The 23,764-nt window shown below is 46.2% G+C and overlaps 1 protein-coding gene across 1 annotated transcript in view; it reads left to right on the top strand.

Annotated features, from left to right (window-relative positions):
• Window positions 1–7,367: 7,367 nt before the first annotated feature.
• The window catches only part of CRACR2A (calcium release activated channel regulator 2A), a 74,226-nt gene continuing 57,829 nt past the window's right edge, over window positions 7,368–23,764 (top strand). The window contains exons 1-4 of the mRNA XM_043561959.1: window positions 7,368–7,858; window positions 16,737–16,848; window positions 17,982–18,165; window positions 21,725–21,871. Coding sequence (XP_043417894.1) covers window positions 7,643–7,858; window positions 16,737–16,848; window positions 17,982–18,165; window positions 21,725–21,871 — 659 coding nt within the window. The 5' untranslated portion in view covers window positions 7,368–7,642. The remainder of the gene's footprint in view (window positions 7,859–16,736; window positions 16,849–17,981; window positions 18,166–21,724; window positions 21,872–23,764) is intronic.

Genomic DNA, 23,764 nt, shown 5'->3' with positions numbered 1-23,764 from the left:
TTCCAAACCATGAACATGAATATCTACCCATTTATTTTGGCCTTCTTTAATTTCTCTCATCAATATTTTGAAGCTTTCTGTGTACAGGTCTTACACATTTTTGCCAGCTATCTCCCTATTTCATATTTTTGATGCTATTGTAAATGATATTTTTATTTCAATTTTAAGTTTTTGTTGCTGCTGTACAGAAACACAATTGATTTTTTAGAGAAAACTTATATCTTTTAACCTTGTCAAACTCACTTATTGTTCTAGTAGCTTTTTGTGAATTTCACCAGATTTTCTACATAGATAATCATGTTGCCTGGGAATGAAGATGATTTTACCTTTTCATGTCTGATCCGGATGTTTTTTATTTCTTTTCTTGCTTCATTGAACTGGCTAGAATCTCCAACACAATGTTAAATTGACTAAACACTTTTTTATGTATGTAATTTATTGTCAAGTTAGTTAGCATACAGTGTATACAGTGTGCTCTTGGTTTTGGGAATAGATTCCCATGATTCATCGCTCACATACGACAGCTGTCCCAACAAGTGCCCTTCTCAATGCCCATCACCCATTCCCCTCCTCCCCACCCCCACCATCAACCCACAGTTTGTTCTCTGTATTTAAGAGTCTCTTATGGGGGCACCTGGGTGGCTCAGTCAGTTAAGCGTCTGACTTCAGCTCAGGTCATGATCTCATGGTTCATGAGTTTGAGCCCCGCATCAGGCTCTGTACTGACAGGTGAGAGCCTAGAGCCTGTTTCAAATTCTGTGTCTCCCTCTCTCTTTGCCCCTCCCCTGCTCACTCTCTCTCTCAAAAATAAATAAACATTAAAAAAAAATGTAAGAGTCTCTTATGGTTTGCTTCCTTCTCTGTTTGAAACTATTTTTCCCCTTGCCTTCTCCCATGGTCTTCTGTTAAGTTTAAGTTCCACATATAAGTGAAAAATAATGATATCTATCTTTCTCTGACTGACTTATTTCACTTAGCATAATACCCTCCAGTTCCATCCACATTGTTGCAAATGGCAAGATTTCATCGTTGTTGCAAATGGCAGGATTTCATTCTTTCTCTTTGCCAAGTAGTATTTCATTGTATATATAAGCCACATCTTCTTTATCCATTCATCAGTTGATGGACATTTGGGCTCTTTCCATAATATGGCTATTATTTATAGCCCTGCTATAAAAATTGGGGAACATGTGCCCCCATGAATCAGCACTCCTGAACTCTGGATAAATTCCTAGTAGTGCTATTGCTGGGTCATAGGGTAGATCTATTTTTAATTTTTTGAGGAGCCTCCACATTGTTTTCCAGAGTGGCTGCACCAGTTTGCATTCCTACCAACAGTGCAAGAGGGTTCCCATTTCTCCACATCCTCGTCAACATCTGTTTCCTGAGTTGTTAATTTTAGCTACTCTGGTGTGAGGTGGTATCTCAATGTGGTTTTGATTTGTATTTCCCTTATGATGAATGCTATTGAGCGTCTTTTCATGTGTCTGTTGGCCATCTGGATGTCTTTCTTCTTTGGAAAAGTGTGTATTCATGTCTTCTGCCCATTTCTTCACTGGGTTATTTGTTCTTCAGGTGTTGAGTTTGGTAAGTTCTTTATAGATCTTGGATTGGATACTAACCCTTTATCCGATACGTCATTTGCAAATATCTTCTCCTGTTCCATCGGTTGCCTTTTAGTTTTGTTGACTGTTTCCTTTGCAGTGCAGAAGCAGCAATTTCTTGCTCGACATATCTCTGAAGGCAAGGGAAATAAAAGCAAAAATGAACTATTGGGACCTCATCAAGACAAATAGACATTTTTGTTTCTTGATCATAGGGGAAAACATTTGGCTTTTTACCATTTAAGTATGATGTTACCTACTGGTTCTTTTGTGGATACCCTTTTTCAGGTTGGGCAAATTTCTCCCTACTGCTGATTTTCTGAGAGTTCTCATTAGGAGTGGGTTTTGGGTTTTGTCAAGTGCTTTTTCTGCATCTACTGAGATGATCATAATGGTTTGTCATTTTTAATTTGTTAACATGGTGAATATATTGTTCATTTCAAATGTTAAGCCATTCTCTCATTCCTGAGTTAGAACTCCACTTGGTCAGGATATGTTTATTCTTTTTATATATGGCATTGGATTGAATTTGCTAAAATTTCCTGAAGAATTTTTGCATCTGGGGCACCTGGGTGGCCCAGTCGGTTGAGCTTCCGACTTCAGCTCAAGTCATGATCTTGCAGTTTGGTTCATGAGTTCGAGACCTACATCAGGCTCGCTGCTGTCAGTGCGGAGCCTGGTTTGGATCCTCTGTCCCCCTTTCTCTCTGTCCCTCTGCCATGCACTCTCTCAGAAAAAAAAAAAAAACTTTTTTGCATTTATGTTCCTGGGGGATATTGGCCTGTATTCTTATTTTCTTATAATTTCTTGGTCTAGTTTGGGCATAAGGTAATCCCGGCCTCATAGAATATGTTAGGAAGCATTTCACATTCTTCAGAGTTCTGAAAAGTTTGCATAGAATTGGTATTAATTTTTCTTTAAATATTTGTAGCACTCATCAATACAGCCACCTGGGCCTTGAGTTTTCTTGCAGGAAAGGTTTTCACTATTAGTTCAATTTCTTCAATAGTGTTACTCATTTTATCTATTTCCTCTTGAGTGAACTTTGTTATTTAGTGATTTTCAAGGAGTTTGTCCATCCCCTCTAAATTGTCAAATTTATTGGCATAAAACTGTTCATAGCATTCTCCTATTAGCCATTTAATGTCTGTAGAATTTGTAATGTGCCACCTCTCAAAGTTCTGATATTATCATTTGTGTCTTCTCTCTTTATTCATCTTCTTAAAGAACCGGCCTTTATTTTTATAAATTTTTTCTAGTGTTTTTCTGTTTTCTAGTTAATTGATTTCTGCTCAGACCCTTATTAGTTTTTCTCCTTACTTTGGGTTTCATTTGCTCTTCTCTTTCTAGTTTCTTAAGGTAGAAGCTGATGTCATTGATTTGAGACCTTTCTTCTTTTCTATTATATGTGTCTAGTGTTATAATTTTTTCCCTGAGTACTACTTTAGTAATATCCAACCAAATTTGATATATTGTGCTTTTATTTTCATTTAGTTAAAAGTACTTTTTCATTTCCCTTTCCATTTCTTCTTTGGCCCATGAGTTATTTAAAAGTGTGTTATATAGTTTTCACATATTTAAGGGTATTCCAGGGGTCTTTCTGTTATTGGTTCTGGTGTAATTCCATTGTGGTTAGGGTACATACTTTCTATGACTTCAGTCCTTTAAAATTTATTGAAACTCATTTTATGGACCAGGATATGGACCATCTTGGACCACATATTCCATGTGCACTTGAAAAGAAAGTATATTAACCCTTTGTTGAGTATTCTATAAATGTCAGTTAGGTCGAGATAGTTGACAGTGTTGTTCGTGTTTTCTGTATCTTTACTGATTTCAGTCTACTTGTTTTATTAACTATTGATAGAGGGATATGAAAATCTTTGAATATGATTGTGGATTTGTCTATTTCTCCTTACAGTTGTATCAGTTTTTGCTTCATGCATTTTAAAGCCTTGTTATTAGGTACAGAAGTATTTAGGATTATTACTATCTTATTGATGAATTTACTTCTTTATCACTATGAATTACTTTCTTTATTCTCATTAATATTCTTCCTTGTAGAATCAACTTTGCCTAATATTAATATGCAGCTTTTTCTTGACTAGTGTTAACATGGTATATATTTTGCTAACCTTTTACTTTTAACCTATTTGTGTCATAAAGTTGATACTTCTTATAGGCAGCATACAGTTGGGTTTCCTCAACTTGGAGACTCTGCCAGTCCCTGCCTGGATTTCCCCCTTCCTGTGTCATGGCCTAAAAACTCTTTATGCAATAATAGGGCTCGTTTTATTTGTTTCTGTCAGGAACAGGCCTTGGGCTAGAGTGAGGTGAGTAAGGTCCCTAGGGTGCAAAATTTAGAAAGTAATTACTCTCTAATGCACAGTTTTCAGAATGGATTTCTCTTTGAATATTGTACCTTAGGCGCCTCTTCCTTAAGAAGACACTCACTTTTGGGGTGCCTGGGTGGCTCTGGCTCTGTCGGTTAAGCGTCTGACTTCGTCTTAGGTCATGATCTCACAGTCTGTGGGTTTGAGCCCCGCGTTGGGTTCTGTACTGACAGCTCAGAGTCTGGAACCTGCTTCAGATTCTGTGTCTCCCTCCCTCTCTCTGCCCTTCCCCTGCTTGCACTCTGTCTCTCTGTCTCTCAAAAATAAATAAGCATTAAAAATTTTTTTCAAAAAAGCAGGCACTCACTTTCAGAGTTGTGCAAGTACAGGGCTAGTACCTGAGAGTAAATTCCTCCTTTAATTTTGCACTTTAGGGGCCTCATTCAGCTCACCCTAACCTGGCCATGCTGAAGGATCACTGTCCTTCATTGACTGATGTCTAGTGTCTTAGAAAGAATTTTCTTTTTTTTTTTTTTAATTTTTTTTAATGTTTATTTATTTTTGAGACAGAGAGAGACAGAGCATGAACGGGGAAGGGTCAGAGAGAGAGGGGGACACAGAATCCGAAACAGGCTCCAGGCTCTGAGCTGTCAGCACAGAGCCCGACGCGGGGCTCGAACTCACGGACTGCGAGATCATGACCTGAGCCAAAGTCGGACGCTCAACCGACTGAGCCACCCAGGCGCCCCAAGAATTTTCAAAAATATATTTTGTTTGGATTTTTTAAAAATTATTTTAGCTGGGAAAGCAAACCCAGTCCCTGTTACTCCATCTTTTCTGGAAACGGAAATCTGAATTTGTTCTTTATGAGATAAAATCCCACACACAGAGCTATCTGATTGAAACACAAATGTTTTTAGGCCTCCCTGCAAAGGATGCAGCAAAAAAATTGTTCTTCCTTCATTTAAGAATCAATCAATATGCACTTACTGTGTACCATATTCTGGGATAGGAACTATGGTTAAAATCAAATAAGACATGGTGCCTATCTGCTAGTTGCTCATAGCTGGCTGCTTTAGAACTATTGGACTGGTTCTCTCATGCCATGCATTACCTGGGACATGGGTCAGGGAAGGCAGAGAGCCAGAGAAAGTCAGGCCTAGAACTGAGAGAGCATCTCTACTAATTTCCAGGCCAGAGTGGCTCAAGGGCTTACTTAGCTCACATAGGTGGTTAGAAGTAGTTGATTGCTATGTCGTCCGTTTTGAGAGATATGGAGGAAGGACCCAACCTGAAATACCTTCCCTTACCAGCAGTTACCATGACTGAATTCCCACTATTTGAGACTCATTCATTAACAGCAGGGACCATGTCTTATTCATGTTTGCATTTTTCAGTGTTAGCTCAGAGCCTGCTAATTGGGTAGTTGATAAATAAGAATGAATGAATGAATGAATGAATGATAAATGTTAAAAGGATGATCATGTCTCTGGGAAGTGACTTAGGTTATTATCTGTTGGGGATAAGTAGACCATCAAGAGCAAGTCCATAGCTTGGAGCCATGCTAGGAAGGTAATATGGTATAGTACATCGGGTCTCTAACTATACTAGACCTTGATCCAAGTTGTTTAACCTTTCCCTAACTTAGTTACCTCATCTGTGTGATAGGAATCCTAATTTACCTAATAGAGGGATTGGGTTCCATTAGGATGAAGTATGTTATGGGGCTGGCGAGAGAAAAGCCTCAAGGAAGAACAGATATTATTCATCCAGTCTTCTGGGAACAGCAGGTGGGAATAAGGTAGGGGCTACTGGATGGCAGAGACCTCGAGACAGTCCTGGCTGGGCAGCGGGAAGACACAGACTGTTCTGCTAATGCTGTACATTTACAGAAGCTCAGATGTTACCACTTCTATTATCCAAAAGCCCTTCCTAAGCTCAGTGTTGCGATAGATATTTTGGGCAATACACGTAAGCCATGCAAAAACGGCCCTACTCTCTTGGGACTTATAACCAAGGCCTTTAGTTCCCTCCGGGGAAGACAGAATAGAAATGTTAAGTCTGTCTATGATTAGGTGACAGCCAGTTCACACTGTGTAGGAATGGAGAGAAAGACCCGATTCCTGAGTGAAGGGCTAGTCAAAGGGATCAGGTGGGAGCCCATTGTCCAGTCCAACTGGAGCAAGAATGTCAAGTCTCCTCTACTTTGTCCAGCCTCTGTTACACATGGTGCATTCCTGAGGCCAGAGGTAGTCTTCCAGCTCTGGGTCCACAGCTGTTGACACATCTGGTAGGTGGAAAATGTTGACCCAAATCACAGATTACTTTGGAGTTATGGTGTAGCTGAGCCAGACCCCTGGGCTCTGATAATCAGACAAACCCACCTGGTGATAGTGTGATTTTCCTCCTTTTTTTCTGACAATGGTGTAGGAGATATGATCTGTATTTCCTTCTTCACTTTTTGCATTTCCCCAAAATGCATTACAGTGTGTATCTGTATTTTAACATTTAAATATTTAAAAATTTAGACCTAGCTTACTTCCAAAAAGTTTTCAGATAGAAAACTCCAAGGATATGACTATTTCCTTTCATCACATTGACCCATTTTTTTTTATTAGTAACAATTTATTATGTTGAAATATCATACACTTACAGACTGTCAGAGGTAGAAGGGGCCTTAAAGAAAATAGGACCGGTCTTCTCAATACACAGATGAGGAAACTGAGACCCAGACAAGTACTGACTTATTCAAGGTCACTTAAGGAGCAACAGAGTCCAGACTAGAAGTTGGTTTCTGCATAACTTCTCCCATAGCATCACATTACAGTGCACCCTCTGAAAAAAAAAATCCATAAGGGGCTTTAAATGTCTGATCAGGACATATAATTTGTGATTTTATGTTGGCCAGAGACCAAACTAGGCCTGGCAAATCCAGTAGAGCAGGAAGCTCCTTGAGGACACAGTACACTTTCCTCCATCAGCTTTCCGCTGCATGCTCTCAGGCCCCGTAGAGGCCTGCAGTATGAGCTAAGAGCTCACCAAGAACTTGTTGATTGTGAAGGGCATAGGAAACAGTGAATCTGAGAGAAGAGAGTTCTCCACCCTTCGAAATGCTGAAGAGTCAGGACAATGTAGGATTAAGGTCAAATACAAGTTTGATGAGCTTGGATTTACATCTGTTTTTGCATTAACTTGCTGTGTGGCCTTGGTCAAGTCACTCAGCCTCTCTGAGCATTGATAAAATGAAGATGCTAATATCTATTTTGGAGGGATGTGAGAAATAAATGAGAAAATGTATACAGAGACCAAGACATGGTGCCTGCCTCCAAGTGAACACTCAATAAATGGTAGCTGGTCTGTCTATCAGGATCTGTTTTGTTGCTGTTAGTTTAAATGGGGAGAAATTATTTTCAGGCTTCCACTACCCACCTTCTTTCACTCTAGAAATGTCTGTTTTCTTTTCCCCCTTCTTCTTTTTCAATGGGCTGGCTGATCTATTAGCAATCACAGCACATTTCCCCTTGCCGTTCTGTTAATGAGGAGGTGGTTGGTAAGAGAGGCCAGGCACACTGGTGAGCAGTTATGGCTGCCCTCTAATGCCCTCTCATTCTTTCTCAGCCTCACTCCATCCACACCACACCCACTTGTCTCTCTCATCTTCTGTGTTCAGGTTCTGCAAAGACTTGAAGAAATTGACAAACCCGGATGGCTACCCCTGACAGGAGAATGGTCTCTAGACCCCAGAGACCTGGAAAGGGTCCAAAGGAAAGCGGGGCCTGCCTGAGTCCCCTGGACAACCTGGAGTGTAAGGAGACCCAGGAGCTGGCACCGGTAGAGCTGGCCATGCTGAGCAAGGCACAGGAATTCTTTCAGACCTGTGACACAGAAGGCAAGGGGTTCATCGCCAGGAGGGATATGCAGGTAAGAGGCCAGCCCACCTGGAATGCCAAATGGCATGGCTCTCTCCATCTTGGGTTAGGACCTGCCCCACTGGGGGCAGTAAAGGTGCCATCTACTCTGCCCTGGAAGGAGGTGTCAGCCTCAACTCTACTGGGAGCCAGATCTCCTAGGTTCATTCCTTTCCTGGCCTTTGCTTGCCTTCAAACTCACAGATTGTTTCCCCTTTCTGACTCAGTAACTGTCAGGTTTGGAAAATGGTGATAGCAACATACAGGACTTGAGTAAGACATGGTGGAGAACCTTCTGAAACAGAGTGGGAAGGCACCAGCTTGCTACTTCACAATAAAGCTTTGAGCTATGCTGAGGTGCTGTGTGTGCCTTAGGAACACATTGACAAGTGCAACAACCAGGGAGGAAGGCATTTCTGGAGCTCCTCCAGAAACCCAACCACACTCAACCCCTCATAACTGGGTCCCAAGAGACATACTGCAGAACCCCAGTGTACCCCATTGCCTGGTGCAGGGCTCAGCAAACTTTCTTTAAAGGGCCAGACCATAAGGATTTTAGGCTCTGTGGGCCATGTACACGATCACAACCACTCAATGCCATGCTGCTGCACAAGCTGACATAGGCAATATGTACACAGGTGAGCTTGGCTCTGATCAAATGAAACTTCTATGGACACTGAAATTTGAATTTTATATGATTTTTGTGTGTCCCCAAATAGTCTTCTTTTGATTTTTTTCAACCATTTAACATTATATCTCACCCCCGAAACTAATATAACATGGTATGCTAATTATCCTTGAATAAAAAATGATAAAAGTGTAAAAGCCACTCTTAGTTCACTAGCCATAAAAAACAGATGATGGGGTTAGATTTATAACCCTGGGGCATACTTTTCCCACCCCTGGTCTAGTGCCTTTCCAGCATTCGTGTCAAAAGCTTCTTCTGAGTGTCTTACTTAAGTCCGTTATGTTGCAGCCGTGATGTCCTCTGACATAAACAAGATGCAGGCTCCACCAGAGCAAGCTGGACTCAGCCCTTCTCCAGCTCTTTCCAGCCAAGAGCATCTTGGGGAGGAATGCATGGCCGTGCTGTTGCAAGAAAATCCTGCAATGGTCAAGTTTTCTTCTTTTTATTTTTTCATTTTATTTATTTATTTTTGAGAGAGAGCACGAATGTGGGAGGGGCAGAGAGAGAGAGAGAGAGAGAGGGGGAGAGAATCCTCACTGACAGCATGGAGCCTAACACGGGGCTCAATCCCACCAACTGTGAGATCACGACCTGAGCCAAAATCAAGAGTTGGACGGTCAACCAACTGAGCCACCCAGGCGCCCCTAAGCTTTCTTTTTTAAATTTGGCTTTTCAGAATACAGTGAAGTTGGGCAGTGGAATGTAGACACTCATGGGGCTCAGTCCCCTTCTGGGCTCACATGTGGGAGCTGCAAAGAGATGAGCCATGTGACCCAGGTGAAGGCCATGGGTCTTTCCCTGGCTCCACAGGATGGTGTTTTCAGGCTTTTCCCAGAGCTCTTCCACCATGCCATAGATGCACGAATGGAGGGAAGAGACCCGGAGGACAGGACAGGCTTAGCCCACGAGAGAGCTCAGACCATCTGTGTTGTCAGTAGTTGGCTCCCCAGTACATTTCTGTCACTGAAACTCAACCCAAGTCTTACTCTCCATGGAAGGCCAGACTCTGTGTGCTTTGAGGAAACCCTGTCTGTGAACTTCCTTATTGTCCTTCACAGGTCTGTGGTGGTTGTTGGTGGTGGTTTTAATGGCATACTTAACTTTTGATCGTCCCTTCTGGAAGGAAAGAAAAGGGAATTTGACATGTACTGATGGTCAGCTCCGGACCATATGCGTGGTGCAATTCAGCACTTTCTCTGTGTGTGTGTGTCCCAATTAACCTTCACTGAAGCCCACACTTTACTGAAGGAGGAAGAGTCATGGTGAATTTAAGCTGCAAAGTGTAAGTTGTAAGAAATCATTTGTATCTGACCTGGAATGAGGTCATAACCATCAAGTTGCAGAGGTACCAACACAGCTACATTCCTGCTCAGTCCTTGATTGTGACCGAGGCAAGAGGAAAAGGGGACAGACATCCTACCTAGTGGATACTTACACATCATGGCCTTTATTTCTACTTTGTTTTCCAAAGCTTCTTGTACCTGTGGGCAGTGAAGCATTTGAAATTTTCAGTTTTGTAGGCTGCGAAAGTGCTATCAAGGAAGAACAAGGCCCATCACTTAAGCGCTATCTCTTTGCTGCTTTCTCGGGTCCTATCTGGGGGAAGATGGGCTGGAAAGAGATACGTGGAGAACAGCAACCCACACATCATCAACACTGGATGCTCTGTGGAAGCCCCACGTACCCCTTGGCTCTCCTGGGCAGAACCTACAGACATCTGTCTGTTCCTTGTCACTCCCTCAAGGAGCTGCTTTGCCAGGTGACCCCTTTGGTTGGTGGTCACCTCCTTGAACCTGACCACTACCACCTTGCTCACCTTTGGTTCTCAGCCCGGCCTCATGGGAACTGAAAGAAGAGCTCAGATTATGCATGCACACGAAAATTCAGCCACCGGGAGAGGCCCTTTAAAGCAGGGACTGAGGGGTGCCCGGGCGGCTCAGTCGGTTAAGCCTCCAACTCTTGATTTCCGCTCAGGTCATGATCTCATGGTTTGTGGGATCGAGCCCTGTGTCTGACTCAGTGCTGACAGTGCAGAGCCTGCTTGGAATTCTCTCTCTCTGCCCCTCTCCCACGTGCTCTCACGCTCTCTCAAAATAAATAAATAAATAAATAAATAAATATTTAAACAACAACAACAACAACAACAGGAACTGATTGTCAAGGAAGGTGAGGCCATGGACCCGAGGGAGAGCAGATCCAGGGGCTGGAAGAGGTGGGTAAAGAAGCAGAGTCAGAACAAGACCATACAGGGCTTACTGTCCTTTAGGAAAAAGAGAGAGTTAAGCTCCTCCCTTGGTGCTCTTATTCTTCTTGGTCCTGATGGACAAAAAACTATTTTCAGTGGGTGAGAAAGACTTTGTGTCCATCCAAGAGGTAGGGGTGGGGAGGGTGCGGGTGGGGAAGGACACTGCTGCAGGGTCTGAGCCCCAGCAGTATGGAGCCAGCCCACTCTGAGAGAGCAGGGACCACAGAAGGAAAGGAGCAGGGTCCAGGAGAAGTTTTTTCCTTTGGGGTCCCTGGAGGAACCAGAAGCAGGCTGCACTGAGGGCAAGGGTGCAAGCTGTCCTATGCTGGGGCTCCATATATGGACGTTCTACTGCGGGGACAGCCGGTGTTGGAATCAACCTGTGTGAACAGATTGTAGGCAGCAGTTTGAGAAACCTAAGCTCCACCCATGGCCCCTCAGACCCCACCCCCTCCTCTATGAGGAAACTCTCTGGGTTCCATGGGGATCGCTCCAGGCAGAATTGGGGTGAAGACTGCTTTGCAGGGCAGAGTCTGGTGCAGCCCCTAGAGAAGCAGAGTCATGGGGCTGAGGACCCCGAGTGAAAGTCAGTCCTGCCTCATAGGGACAGAGGGACATGAGAAGGCCAGGCTGGAAGGGTGTGAAGGGACTTCTTCAGCCCAGAGAGGGAGAGGGGGCCAGTATGGGCAGAAGATCTCTCTGAAGACACCTAGAGCCTCAAAACCCCTGCTTCCTTGACTTTTCAAAGTGAAATGATTACCTACCAATGCCAAGTACCTACCTCCCAACACTGCCTAGAGTTCCTAGACTAGCCACACTGTTAAGAATCATCTAAGAGTTGGCAAACCAAATATTGCCTATTTGTGTGAGTAAAGTTTTGTTGGAACACAGCTGTGCTCATTCATTTACAACTTGCCCATGGCAGCCTTCATGTTTGTGGCAGGAGTGAGTAGCTGTGACAAAGACCAAAAGGCCTGCCCAGCCTGAAATATGTATTTCCTAGTCTTCTACAGAAAAAGTTAGCTGATTCCTGGTTTAGGTTAACTTTGGACTCTCTAAGATTTTTATAGCAAATTGCACTGAGTTTTAGCCCCGAATCTGCAACTTAATAGCATGTGAGTTTGTGTGAGCCTCTTAAACCCTCTAGGCGATAGTTCCTCATCTGTGAATTATTTATAGTACCTCCCAGGGTTAGAGAAGAATTAAATGTGCGTATGCATGTAGAGCTCTTGGCCATAAGACTGGGACCTGGAAATCCCTCCATAAATACACTTTGTGTGTGTGTGTCTGTGTGTGTGTGTGTTGGGAGCAGGGGTTGGGGGTTTGTACCCTATATGTCCTCCACAGTGTGATTTTTAAAAATTGCGGCAAAATACACATAACATACAGTTTACTGTCTTAACCATTTGTACGTGTACAGCTCAACAGCATTGAGTACCTTCATGTTGTGCAACCATCCCCACTGCCATCTTTAGAACTGTTTGCGTCTTCCAAAATGGAAACGCTGTACCCATTAAACACTAACTTCCATGGACTCCTCCTCCCCACAGTCCCTGGCAACCACCATTCTGCTTTCTGTCTTCTTGAATTTGACTACTCTAAGTTCCTCCTATCAGCGGATCACAGGTGTCTATCCTTTTATGACTGGTTTGTTTCACTTGGCATAATGCCTTCAGGGTTCATCCGTGTTGTCACAAGTGTCAGAATTTTCTGCCTTTTTAAGGTTGGATGATATTTCATCGTACATGTGCACTACAGGTTGTTTATCCATTTGCTCATCGACAGACACCTGGGTTGCTTCACACCCTCGTGTGAGACTGATGCTGTTGTGAACAAGGGGGCGCAAATACTCTGAGTCCCTGCTTTCAATTCTTCGGGGTATATGTGCAGAAGGAAAATTGCTGGACCATATAGTAATTCTGTTTCTGAATTTTCTGAGGAGCCACAGTACTATTTTCCAGCCAAACCATCATACTATGACTTTAAGTCCTCATCTGTCCCTCCTCGGGGACAAAGAAAAGGCATGCCTGCTAAAGAGGGGGCCTTCCACTCATATCCAGCTGGTGCTATTGTTGTGTGTGTCCAGTCTACATGAGTGGGGCAATTTTGCTTCTTAGAGGATGTTCGGTGACGTCTGGAAACATTTTCAATGGAAACTAGACGGGAGGATGCTACTGGCACCTACTAGGTATTGTCAGGGATGCTGCTACATACCCTATAAGGCACAGGATGGCACCCTCTTCGTCACCCAACAAAGAATTAACCATGCCAAGATTTCAGTAGTGCCGAGGTTGAGAAACCCTAGGCTATACCAAACAGTCAGCCCAAAACAAGCACTTGAAAACATAAAGCAGAATAAAGGTAATCTTACATCTCAGACCTTGAATTCTCCTTATAAAGATGTTTGGAGTAGCTGAGTTATGATACAGGGTAGAGAGTTTTTGGTGCTGGAATAGAGAGGTCTGAACAGAATGCTGTAGAAGCCCCAGAAGAAGGGAGACTTTAATTCTGGCCATAAAGATGGATCTCTTCTGGTTTTCTCTTTAATAAGTTTTCCTCATACATGTTTGAAGCTGTGCACCCATTCATTTTAAGCTGTGTGAGGCAGGTTACTGAACTGGTGACCAGGAAGGTAGAGGGGTCTGGCTAGAGTGTAGAAGAAGATGGCATTTTTCCATGGTTTTGGGAGCCCCAGGCCTTTACACTGCTGCTGCAGAATTGCTTCCTATTCCTGGTCTTGGAAAATGTCCAGTTTGTAAGACCTTGCTGAGAATCTGCAGTAGTGCTGGCCAGGACTGGGAGTATGAGAGGTCCAGACCAGTGCTCCCTAGATAGGAGTTCAGCGTCTCCTGCCATCACCCTTAGCCATTCATTCATTCATTCATTCAAGAAGTATCTGAATACTCCATGTTGGTCAGCATGGGGCTACCTGGGAACACGATAGTAAGTAAAAATGAACAGAATCCCTGGCTCAGATCTCCTAGTCCACTGAAGGAGCAGACATTCATCAACTGATTGCGTCTATCAGTATATAACTACAAGCTGGCAATGTGTTCAGGGGAAGGCACAGCCTGGCCCTGCCCCAGAGGCTGCAGAGCCTGAATGAAACAGGAGTTCAGAGCTAACTTAAGGCAGTGGAGGGAGGCTGGCTTTGAAGGAGCTGCAGAGTTTTACAGAGCAGCAGCATGAATTGGGTGAGCTGACTTCCTCCCCATTCCTCCTCCCTCCCCCGTCTGCCCTCCCAGATGGAAGTACAAGTGAAAAACAGGATCTCTGGAAGGCTAGTATGTGGTGCTGCTGGCAAGAGAGACTTTTGGTGGTAGGTGGGTAGGCAGGGCATGGTAATGCTGAGTACGGAATTCTAGAAAGAACACAGCAGAGGACGCTTTGACTATAGCTGAAGCCCCAAATGAGAAATCAGCTCTTTAATCCCAGCGCTGGTCTCCGCTGTGACTTTAGGCAAATCTAGAGCCTTGCAGGCTCTCCGATCAGTGGAATGAATAATCCTGTCCCTCTTTGCTCTGCTTACCTCACTTGGCTGAAAATGTAGACAGCACCAGGTGCCCAGGAAACAAGACCAGAATGAGTTGGTTTCACATGTCTCTGTAGGCCCTGAGAACAAAATACATAAGAGGTGATTATGGTGATTGAGACTAAAGAATTTTTCCAGTAGGGCCAACAAAGAGAGGGTCAAGAATCTGGCATGGTGCAGCGTGCAGAGAAGGCTGAAGAAGCACTCAGTACTAATTTGCCAGGACAGGAGGAGCAAGAACTACTTGGAAGATCTAATATCACTTTCTCCAGGTTCACGGACAGCAGAAAGAGGAAACCAGCCTGAGTTGTAGACAAGAGAGGCTGAGATTAGGTGATGGAGGGATTTGTGTTAGATTCAGGAATAGAGCCTAAGGTGGTGTATATTCAACAGCTTTTCCCAGTTCACGTCCTTGAGAGAAAAGGTACCCACGTGTGGGGGTGGCTTCAGTGAAAGGCAAATTGAGGGTCCCACCAATGTCGGCAGACCTCTTGCAGCCCATTTGTAGCTCCAGTCCTATGTGAGGCACGTCACTGATCAGATCCAGCAATCCTAGGCTGATGGTGACGGTGGGAAGGAGGAAAGATTACCCCAAGGAGAGGGCCAGACTTGCAAGGGTTTTCACCCTACTTCCCGTGTGATGCCTTTGGTTTCAAATGGGGCTAATAAAACTTCCTGCTTGCAAAATTGACTCACTCCTCACCCCGCATACTCTTACTGTGGCTTTTGAGACAGCTGGTTTATGGATGTTGATAAGCCAGAGATTCTGCTCTGTGCTGAGCAGATGCGCTTCTAGACTCTGCACAAACGCTCACTCCCCTTGCTTTCTAAAAAACTCATTCATATTTAATTCAGTTCTCCTAAATGGCTTCCACATCATCCTGTCTTTCCACTTTGTAATGCATCACAGTCTGCCTTAATGCAGTACCTGCCAAATTAAACTTTATGGCTTATCAGCTAGAAGATTGCCATAGGATCAAGCCAAATGTTCTCGCAAGTTGTGTTATGGGCTTTCACACCTGCCGGCTCGTTTTCATTGTTCAGAGGGGTATATACCTTCCATCCTACAGCCCTGTGTTGTCTTCAGCTGTCAGTCACTTGCATACTGGCGATTTTGTGCACCTGTCCCTTGGGTAACGGGGAGGAAGGGGAGGGGCAGCTGGGCTATAATGAACTCCCTTGGGGAGTCCTTGTTTGGAGACTTAGATTATTAGGGTATAAGACTACGCTTGCTTCAACTATGCAAATTAGCCTTGGCCTGGGGCCACTGCACATCAGGCAGAAGGCCAGAGGGAAGCATCAGGAGCTCAGCCACTTGCTCCTCATCCCTTGGGCTGGTCCCTGCCCTCCCATCCTGTGTGACCCTAGCCAGGCCAGGGCTCAGGTTCAGTGCTTAAATGTAACTTCCTTGCACACCATCTTGTCCAATTCTCCCTTAGAACACAAATGCTCCTGGGGGAATGACACCTTAAGCCAGTGACAGTTAACATCTTTTTGGTTGGCAGCCAGTAGGGGGCAGAAGTGGGGCACAGCCTGGTGTGATGGGTAGGGGTCACTCAGAAGAAGGGGGCTTATCCAGCTTCCCCCGCAGAGCTGAAGGACCAAAATGTGTGTCCGCCAAAACTTACAAATGTGGTGCCGGGGCCCTGGGACGTGGGTGGCCTCCATCAGGAAGGCTCCTGAGGGTGTGACCCATACCTGCATCTCAGTAGAGGAGGTACCAGGGCAGAGGACAGGGGCCTGAGGAGACCAGGAAGGACTAGACATGAAACCTGGCTCTGCTATTCACTTGCTGGGCCTTGGTGGGTCAGTGGATCCATCACTCTCATTCTCTCTCTCTCTCTCTCTCTCTCTCCCCCTTCCTACTACCTTTTACCAAATGCTTTCTCTGGGCCAGGCACTGTGCCATGTTCTTTATGTTCACAGTCTCATTCAACTTGACAACACCATGTCCCATGGCTGTGATCCTCCCACAGGATTCAGTCCAGTACAGTTCTGGTCCTTTGTGGCTGTGAAGAGGGCCAGTTTTGGAGTCAGACCCCGGATTTGACTACTCATTGTTATTTACTGGCTAGGTGACCTTTGGGCAGGTAACTTTAACCTGTAAAATGGAGATAATAATGCCCACCTAGAGGGCTGCCACGAGAATTCAGTACAAATATACATGTTTATAAAAATATTGATAAATATTTTATTTATTTATTATTTATTATTTATGGATCGCCTAGCAAATTGCCTAGCACATTAGGAGGCACCCAATAAATAGTCAATGTTGTAACATTCAAAGGAGGAGAAGGATAGATGGTAATGGGGTCTTTTGTAGGCCAGGGCCCACTCTGGACATTTCTGGCAGAAAGCTCTGCCTTCCCAGGGCAGCCCTCTGTGATGATCCGAGTGTTAACCAGTGCCGTCTGGATTGTTTTCAGAGGCTCCATGAGGAGTTACCACTCAGCCTGGAGGAACTGGAGCATGTGTTTGACGCCCTGGATGCTGATGGCAATGGCTTTCTGACACCAGAGGAATTCACCACTGGATTTAGTAAGTTCTGATGGATGCCGGAGCCCCAGCTACATAAAGCTATGTAAGGTGCATGCCTCCTCCCACACCACACCCATGGGTCTGTGTAGCACAAGCTTCCCTGTCCTCCTGAAGTTTCCAGGCTCCAGATTATTTGGGCCTCTTTTCTGGTGTCCGCACCAGCTGTCCACACCACTGTTCTCTCAGTGCCCACTGCACTGTCTCTGCCAGGTCCCCTCCCACCTGAGAAGGGCAAGGGGAATGCAAGGGAGCTTGGGCAGAAGGCTTGATGTAAGAAGGGAGCCGAGATGAGATTTCCAGCCTCTCCTTGTCTCCTTTCCTTTCTGTGACACCAGTTCACAACAAAGTGTGATGGCTGCATGGCTCATTTCAGCCTGGGTCTGGCTGAGTCTTCCCGGGTGAGGGGAGCCAGCTATCAGAGGAATTTCTAGAGGGTTTGAATAGACCGGTCATTCTCAAAGTACCCAGGAGGAAGGAGGACAGAGATTCATGAACAAGATAAAGAAACCAGAAATACCATCAGATAAGATACTGGTCAGATACTTATTAGAGCAGGTACTGGTCAGCAGGCAGGTCTTACCACACATCTGCCTCATATAAGGTGCCATATAGTTTGTTTAGAAGTATCTGAGGCCTTTCCTGACCTCTAGGAGCTTCTAACTGCCTTGGGAGCATAAGACAGATTGCTGTATATTACAGGCAGTATGAGTATGGAGAACGTGCACCAAAACTGTTATGTTGCTTGTAAATGTGAAGTTCAGTGATGCCACTGGGGGAAGTGACTAGATGGTAATATGGAGCACAGTCAGCCTGCTGGAGGTGGATGGAGGGGAGGCTCTTGTTGTTTAGAGAAGAACCCAATGAAGAGATGAGCTCTAAGCCGGAGAGCCACAAAGGTGCCACAGCCCTGTCATCCATTCTGCTTTTCCCAGGTTGTAGCAGCTCACTCAGAATCTCATGGAAGACGGGAAGACCCCAAATCCAGGAGCTGGTGTCCAGGAATGTTTGCTGGAGGGGGTTTCCCTTTTTTTTTCCCTCAGAGGAGCCCCAAACGATTCCTGGCAACTAAGAATGATAAGGTCTTCCTGGGTGCATATTGCCTAATTCAGATCCTTGTGCTGTGCATCCTATAGGCCACTTCTTCTTCAGCCAGAATAAGCCAGGTCAGGAAGATGCAGGCGAGCAGGTTGAACGGCTCCAGGAAGAGAAGGTATATCAATCCAGAGGGGAAGAACATGCGGGCGGCATGGATGAAGATGAGGAGACTCAGTTCCAAACACTGATGGACAAACTTGGAGCCCAGAAGGTTTCCGAGGAGTAAGTGACGACAGTGATTTGGGAAATGGAGCCCAGCCTAGGAGCAGCCCCTTCGTCTGCCCTGTGCACCATTAAAGTTTGTTAAGCACTCAGCCAGGCCCCAGGTGCCAGGCTTCCAGTGAGGAGGCTTGTTCCGTACCACCTGCCCTTGGCAGACCCCTGTCTGTGCGCCATGGACCAGGGCTCTCTGTCTGCTTTTTTACACTGTCTCATGGGAAACACTCCTAGGCCCCTCTTCTCCCACTCTCCTCACTTCTACCCTACGTCGTCAGCATGGTCCTTGGTTCCATGAGGAGTGCTGTGCAGCACGGGGCGTGCCGGGCCTGGAGGGTTTCTCAGTGTGTTTTCCTGAGGTTTCCAGTCACCATCAGCCTGCCAGTATTTCCACCTCCCCAAAGCCAGCCCTGGGTCTCAAGGGCTGCAGGGCATCGCAGCCAGCCCCACGGTGCTGTGCTCCTGCCAAAGGTACCTTACATGCAAGCATTTGCACACTGTATCCCTGAGCCAAACCTAACCATCAGGAAACTGAGGCAGGAAGTGAACCCATTTGTACCAGCCCACTACTTGGATAATCAATAGCTCGGCTGAAAATTTCAGATGGCTGGAACTTCAAATAAAACATAATCCCCCATTTTCCCCCCAAAATTTATCTAAGCCCTGACATTTAAAATGAAATGCAATGGGTCGCCTGGGTAGCTCAGTTGGTTGGGCGGCCAACTTCAGCTCAGGTCATGATCTCATGAGCCCCATGTTGGGCTCTGTGCTGACAGCTCAGAGCCTGGAGCCTGCTTCAGATTCTGTCTCCCTCTCTCTCTGCCCCTCCCCTGCTCATGCTCTGTCTCAAATAAATAAACTTAAAAAAAAAAATGAAATGAGATAAAAATAGGATAAAATAATTAAAATAAAATAAAACAAAACAAAATACAATACAATACAATACAATACAATAAAATAAAATAAAATAAAATAAAATGTGATGTAGCTGGTGGAAACCAGTGGCCTGAAAAACGTGGAATAACTTTCTTCTCCCTTTTCCCATTGCATTTTGCCTTTCCGTTTCTGGGTCCCCTCGGTCCTGGCTATGTGTTCCAGGAGTAAAAATGGCCTAATGATTGGAGCTGATGTGTCCCAGGCTTGGGAGGAGAAGGAACTGGGATTGAGAATGATAAAGAGGAAGTAGGAAAGGAGTGGTCAGCACACAACACATAGGCCAGAAAAAAGATCTGCAGCTCTGTGGAATTTTGAACAAATGATTTGATAGACTGTGTCAGAGTTGAGAAAGGCTGGCAAAAGCCTAGTTGGGATCCTGGTGAGAGGCTTGGCGGGGGTGGGGAAGCATGTTTGACCCCAGCAGCAGGGGCAGCATCAGGGGCAGATCTTCTGGGCGTCGGCTGGGGCACGTGGGTGTGCAGGTGGGTGGGAAGTGCATGAGACAGAGACCAGACTCAGATCCTCTAGGGGTAAGAGGCACAGCGACCACTGCCAGTGACCCTGTGAAGCCTCTTCCTGGTGGGGGGGGGGGGGAGGGGGGTGTGGGTGAGCCGAGGAACCGTCATGAAAGAGAGGCACTTCTCCATCCACCCATTCCTTCTGGGGAAGCCCCCTTCCTGGCCAGGCTCTAAAACCAGTCTACCCAATGTTACCCCGAGGGCTCGTGTCAGAGGCCAATGCAGAACTGAGCCAGCATGAGGCATCCTGGGAAGGCTCAAGGGAGGGTTTCCACAGTGGTCACAGACATTGATATGTAGAAGACGGTGGCCAGCACCTTCCATCCCCGTGGAAGCTAAACAAAAGGTAGAAGGCTCGTGTTGCTGCATGAGGAGGGTGTCAAGACCACGGGGCCCCAGATGAGGAAACAGAGGAAGCTGTGAAGACTTCAGAGGTCTTCCAAGATTTCACACTCCAGAATAGCTTGTGTGTTGTTCTGGAAGCAGGCAGATGGGTCAGCTGACCTCCCAGGGTCTCTTCTAGCCCTGCACCCCTAGCCCCTTCCACCAGGAGCAGAAGCAGTAGGCTGGACGTCTGGACTCCCAGCTTTTCGCAGTTGTCCAGTTGGCTGAGTGATTTGGCAGTTTAAGGGCCTTGGCTTATTTTTCATCAAGAATTGACAGATTTGTCCCTTCTCCAGAAATCTGGAAGGGAGTGATGTGGCCATGAGTAAGTGGTTCGAAGAGCTTTGGAAGAGGGTCGTGTGGGTCTGCAAATCTTACTGGAGGCTCTAGCCGATTGGCTGTCCCATATCTGTGCCCCAGGCACATGGCTAACATGCACTGTCAAATGTCACTTCTTTTTTAAACATTAAAAAAATTTAATGTTTATTTATTTTTGAGAGAGAGAGTGTGAGCAGGGGAGGGGCAGAGAGAGAGGGAGACAGAATCCATAGCCGGCTCCAGGCTCTAAGCTGTCAGCACAGAGCCTGACGCGGGGCTTGAACCCATGAGCCACGAGATCATGACCTGAGCCAAAGTCAGATTCTTCACTAACTGAGCCACCCAGGCACCCTTCAAATGTCACTTCTCAGGCAAGCTTCTCAAATATAGCACTTGTTACACAAGAACAAAGGATCTTATTCTTTATCCTGAGGGTTCCTGGTTGTAGCTCCCCTCAGATCATGGTGGTTTTAGAATTTCATGGGTTACAGGTTGGACCGCTGTTCTGGCTCAGTTTGATGGTCGGCTGTTTCTCCAGAGAGGGAGAGCATGGTCCGCGGGGTGCGCCACTGCCTCCGTCCTCCCGTCACTGATCAGTGTGGCCCTGTGAGTCTCTCCTGCTCTCCAGTGCACACCTGCCCTGTGTGCCTCTTAGCCAGGGGCAGTGGGGGTAGCAGTGGCTCTGGACATGTCACTCTGTGTCTTTGTCTCTCTGCCTGTCCGTGTCCCTGCCAACTTTCTACTTGTCTTACCCTGTGTGCACACACATCCTGCAGATTTGCACCTTCCCTTCCTTTCTCCTGTCACTCATTCCTGGTGCCACCAGGCCCCAGTGGGGTGCTGCATATTCTCCTCCATTCCCCGCAGTGACAATTGCTTTCTGCCATCCATCAGATGGCATGTCTTTACCTCTCAGCTGTGAGGACCGTCCTTCCTGGGGCGACAGGCTCTCTCCTTTAGCTCCATGGCGTTTGTCCTCACATGCACCAGGCTCCTGTCCTCTCTCTTCTTCCTGACATTCTGAGATGCTCCCAGCACGTGGCCTTGCACAGTCAGCACCACCAGCCCCTGGGGAAACCAGAGCGTGGAAGCAGTGGAGGGTGCAGTTAAGGAGGCGAGGACAGAAGCCAGACAGCCTGAGTTTGACTCTTGACCCTGTCATTCAGCAGCTGAGTGATCTGAGACAGCTCACCTCACCCTCTTCCGGGGGTAGTAGAGCACCAGCCTGGTAGGTTACTGTGAGGGTCAAATAGGCCGATGTACATAGAGTACCTAGCATACAGGAGGTACTCAATACATGCTAGCCACTCCTGTCATGATCATGACAATGGTGTTCTGGCTGTCACTTTCACATCTGGGAAGCTCAGTGTTTGCATGCTCTGACATCAGTGTCCCCCTTTCTGTCGCAGTGAAAGTGATATCAAGCAAGTCTGGCTGCAGCTGAAGAAGGACGAGCCTCACTTACTGTCCAACTTCGAGGACTTCCTGACCAGGACCTTCTCTCAGCTCCAGGAAGCTCATGAAGAGAAGAATGAACTGGAGTGCGCCCTGAAAAAGTGAGTACCCAGTCTCAGCCATTCTCTGTTCCTATGTGTGGCAAACAGAAGCAGAAGGTGCGCTTTCTCATATTCCATGAAGCCTCCTTGTCACTGTCTGCCAGAGTGGGGCCCGGGCCCTATGGCGGCCGTGATATATAGATACTGTCAAGCCCTTGCTCACTTTTATCAGGCCCTCAACATATGCTAGGCACTATTCTAAATATGCACACCACCTCATTTGGACCATTCACTGTATTTTTTTCAAGTGCATTTATTTATTTTGAGAGAGAGAGAGCATAAGTGACTGGGGGAGGGGTGGAGACTGAGAGAGCAGGGGAGGGGCAGAGAGACAGGGAGAGAGAGAATTCTAAGCAGGCTCCTTGCTGTCAGCACAGAGCCCCACGCAGGGCTCGATCCCACAAACTGTGACATCATGGCCTGAGCGGAAATCAAGAGTCAGATGCTTAACTGACTGAGCCACCCAGATGCCCCCTGGACTATTCACTGTTACTCACACTTTATAGATATGGAAATAGAGGTACTGAAAGGTGAATGACACGCCCCAGGACATACAGCTTGTAAGTGGCAGGGCCAGCATTCAGGGTGAGATAGCCTGGCCCCTGAGACTACACAGGGAGGGTTCCACAGCCCGGCTCTCGGCTCTCCCCCCCCCCCCCCCCCCCCCCCCCCCCGCCGCTGCCGCCCCGGCTCTAGACCTGCCCTTGGTCCCACTGAGTACCATCCTGACCACTGTTGGGAGCATCACACCCTCACATCTCTCCTGCCATCTCCTGGCCACCAGGGCCTCTGCAGTAACTAGTGGTTTCTAGTGCTCTCCCTTTGCTTGGAGAAAGTATCCCAGCATGAACCTGAAGCCAACCTGAGTCAGCCTTGTGCCACAGCCATGGGGCCACATAAATGCTCGTCCACCTGTGAGAATGGTGTGCCATTGGGGTACCACACTTGTCCCTACTCATCAAGTGTACGTTACAGCAGTGAGCTCACATTTTGTGAAGCCTGGTGTAACCAAGAATGGTTCCTATTCCTGAAGGTGTGGCCGAAGTACCGGCTGGGTTTGGGTAGCACTGAAGTGGTCCTCCGGGTGACTGCACATGCTCTTGTCCCTGCCCAAAAATCGCTCCTATGGCATGGGCAGCCTCAACAGTCCTAATGCAGACCACAGGCCCCTCCTTGCGAAGCTCCTGGTGCCCAGCACCACGCCCTGGGGGCGGGGCTTCAGAGTCTATACTGACATGACCCTGGGGAAAGCACGCAAGCCCCTGATTTAGAAAGAGACCACCACATGTCTGTGTCTTACTGTGTAGATCAGTTGTCCACACATTGCCCTGAACTCCTTCGCATCTTGTGTCACCCCCAGATCAACTCTAAAAATTACTTGTTGGGGTCCACCGGGTATACACAGGTCTGGAAAAAAGGACCTTTAAGAGCCTGAGTTATGAAAAAATTGTGGCCAAATAATACTGGGGAAAGCACAGTTTGGCTGGAGGAGTGTTATGAATATTCTGGGCAGAGGCCCCAAGGCTCAGAGAAAAGAAGGATTGAGAGTATACTTCTATATAGTTTTTAGCTGATTAAGTTGTGACTCAGGCAGATCTGAGTTTGCATCTTGGCTTTGCTCCTTAATAGCTGTGTGACTCAGGCTAAGTTACTTAACCTCTCTGAGTTTCAGCTTCCTTATGTGTAAGATAGGGATGATAATAAAATACTGGCACATAATAAGTATTCAAAGGATGTTAAAATAATAATACTTACCATTTTAAATAAGTATGTTTGTCAGTATTAGAGGATTTGCCTGGTTAAAGTGAAGAGTTTGAGCCTGGATATGACCAGTGGTGAGGTTTAAAGATCCCTTTACCCTTCCAGACAACATGGTATACAGTCAGTAGCATT

This window comes from Prionailurus bengalensis, chromosome B4 (assembly GCF_016509475.1).
Source record: "Prionailurus bengalensis isolate Pbe53 chromosome B4, Fcat_Pben_1.1_paternal_pri, whole genome shotgun sequence".
Lineage (NCBI taxonomy): Eukaryota > Metazoa > Chordata > Mammalia > Carnivora > Felidae > Prionailurus > Prionailurus bengalensis.
The sequence above is the reverse complement of the archived record's forward strand: the minus strand, read 5'-3'. Positions and strand labels throughout refer to the sequence as shown.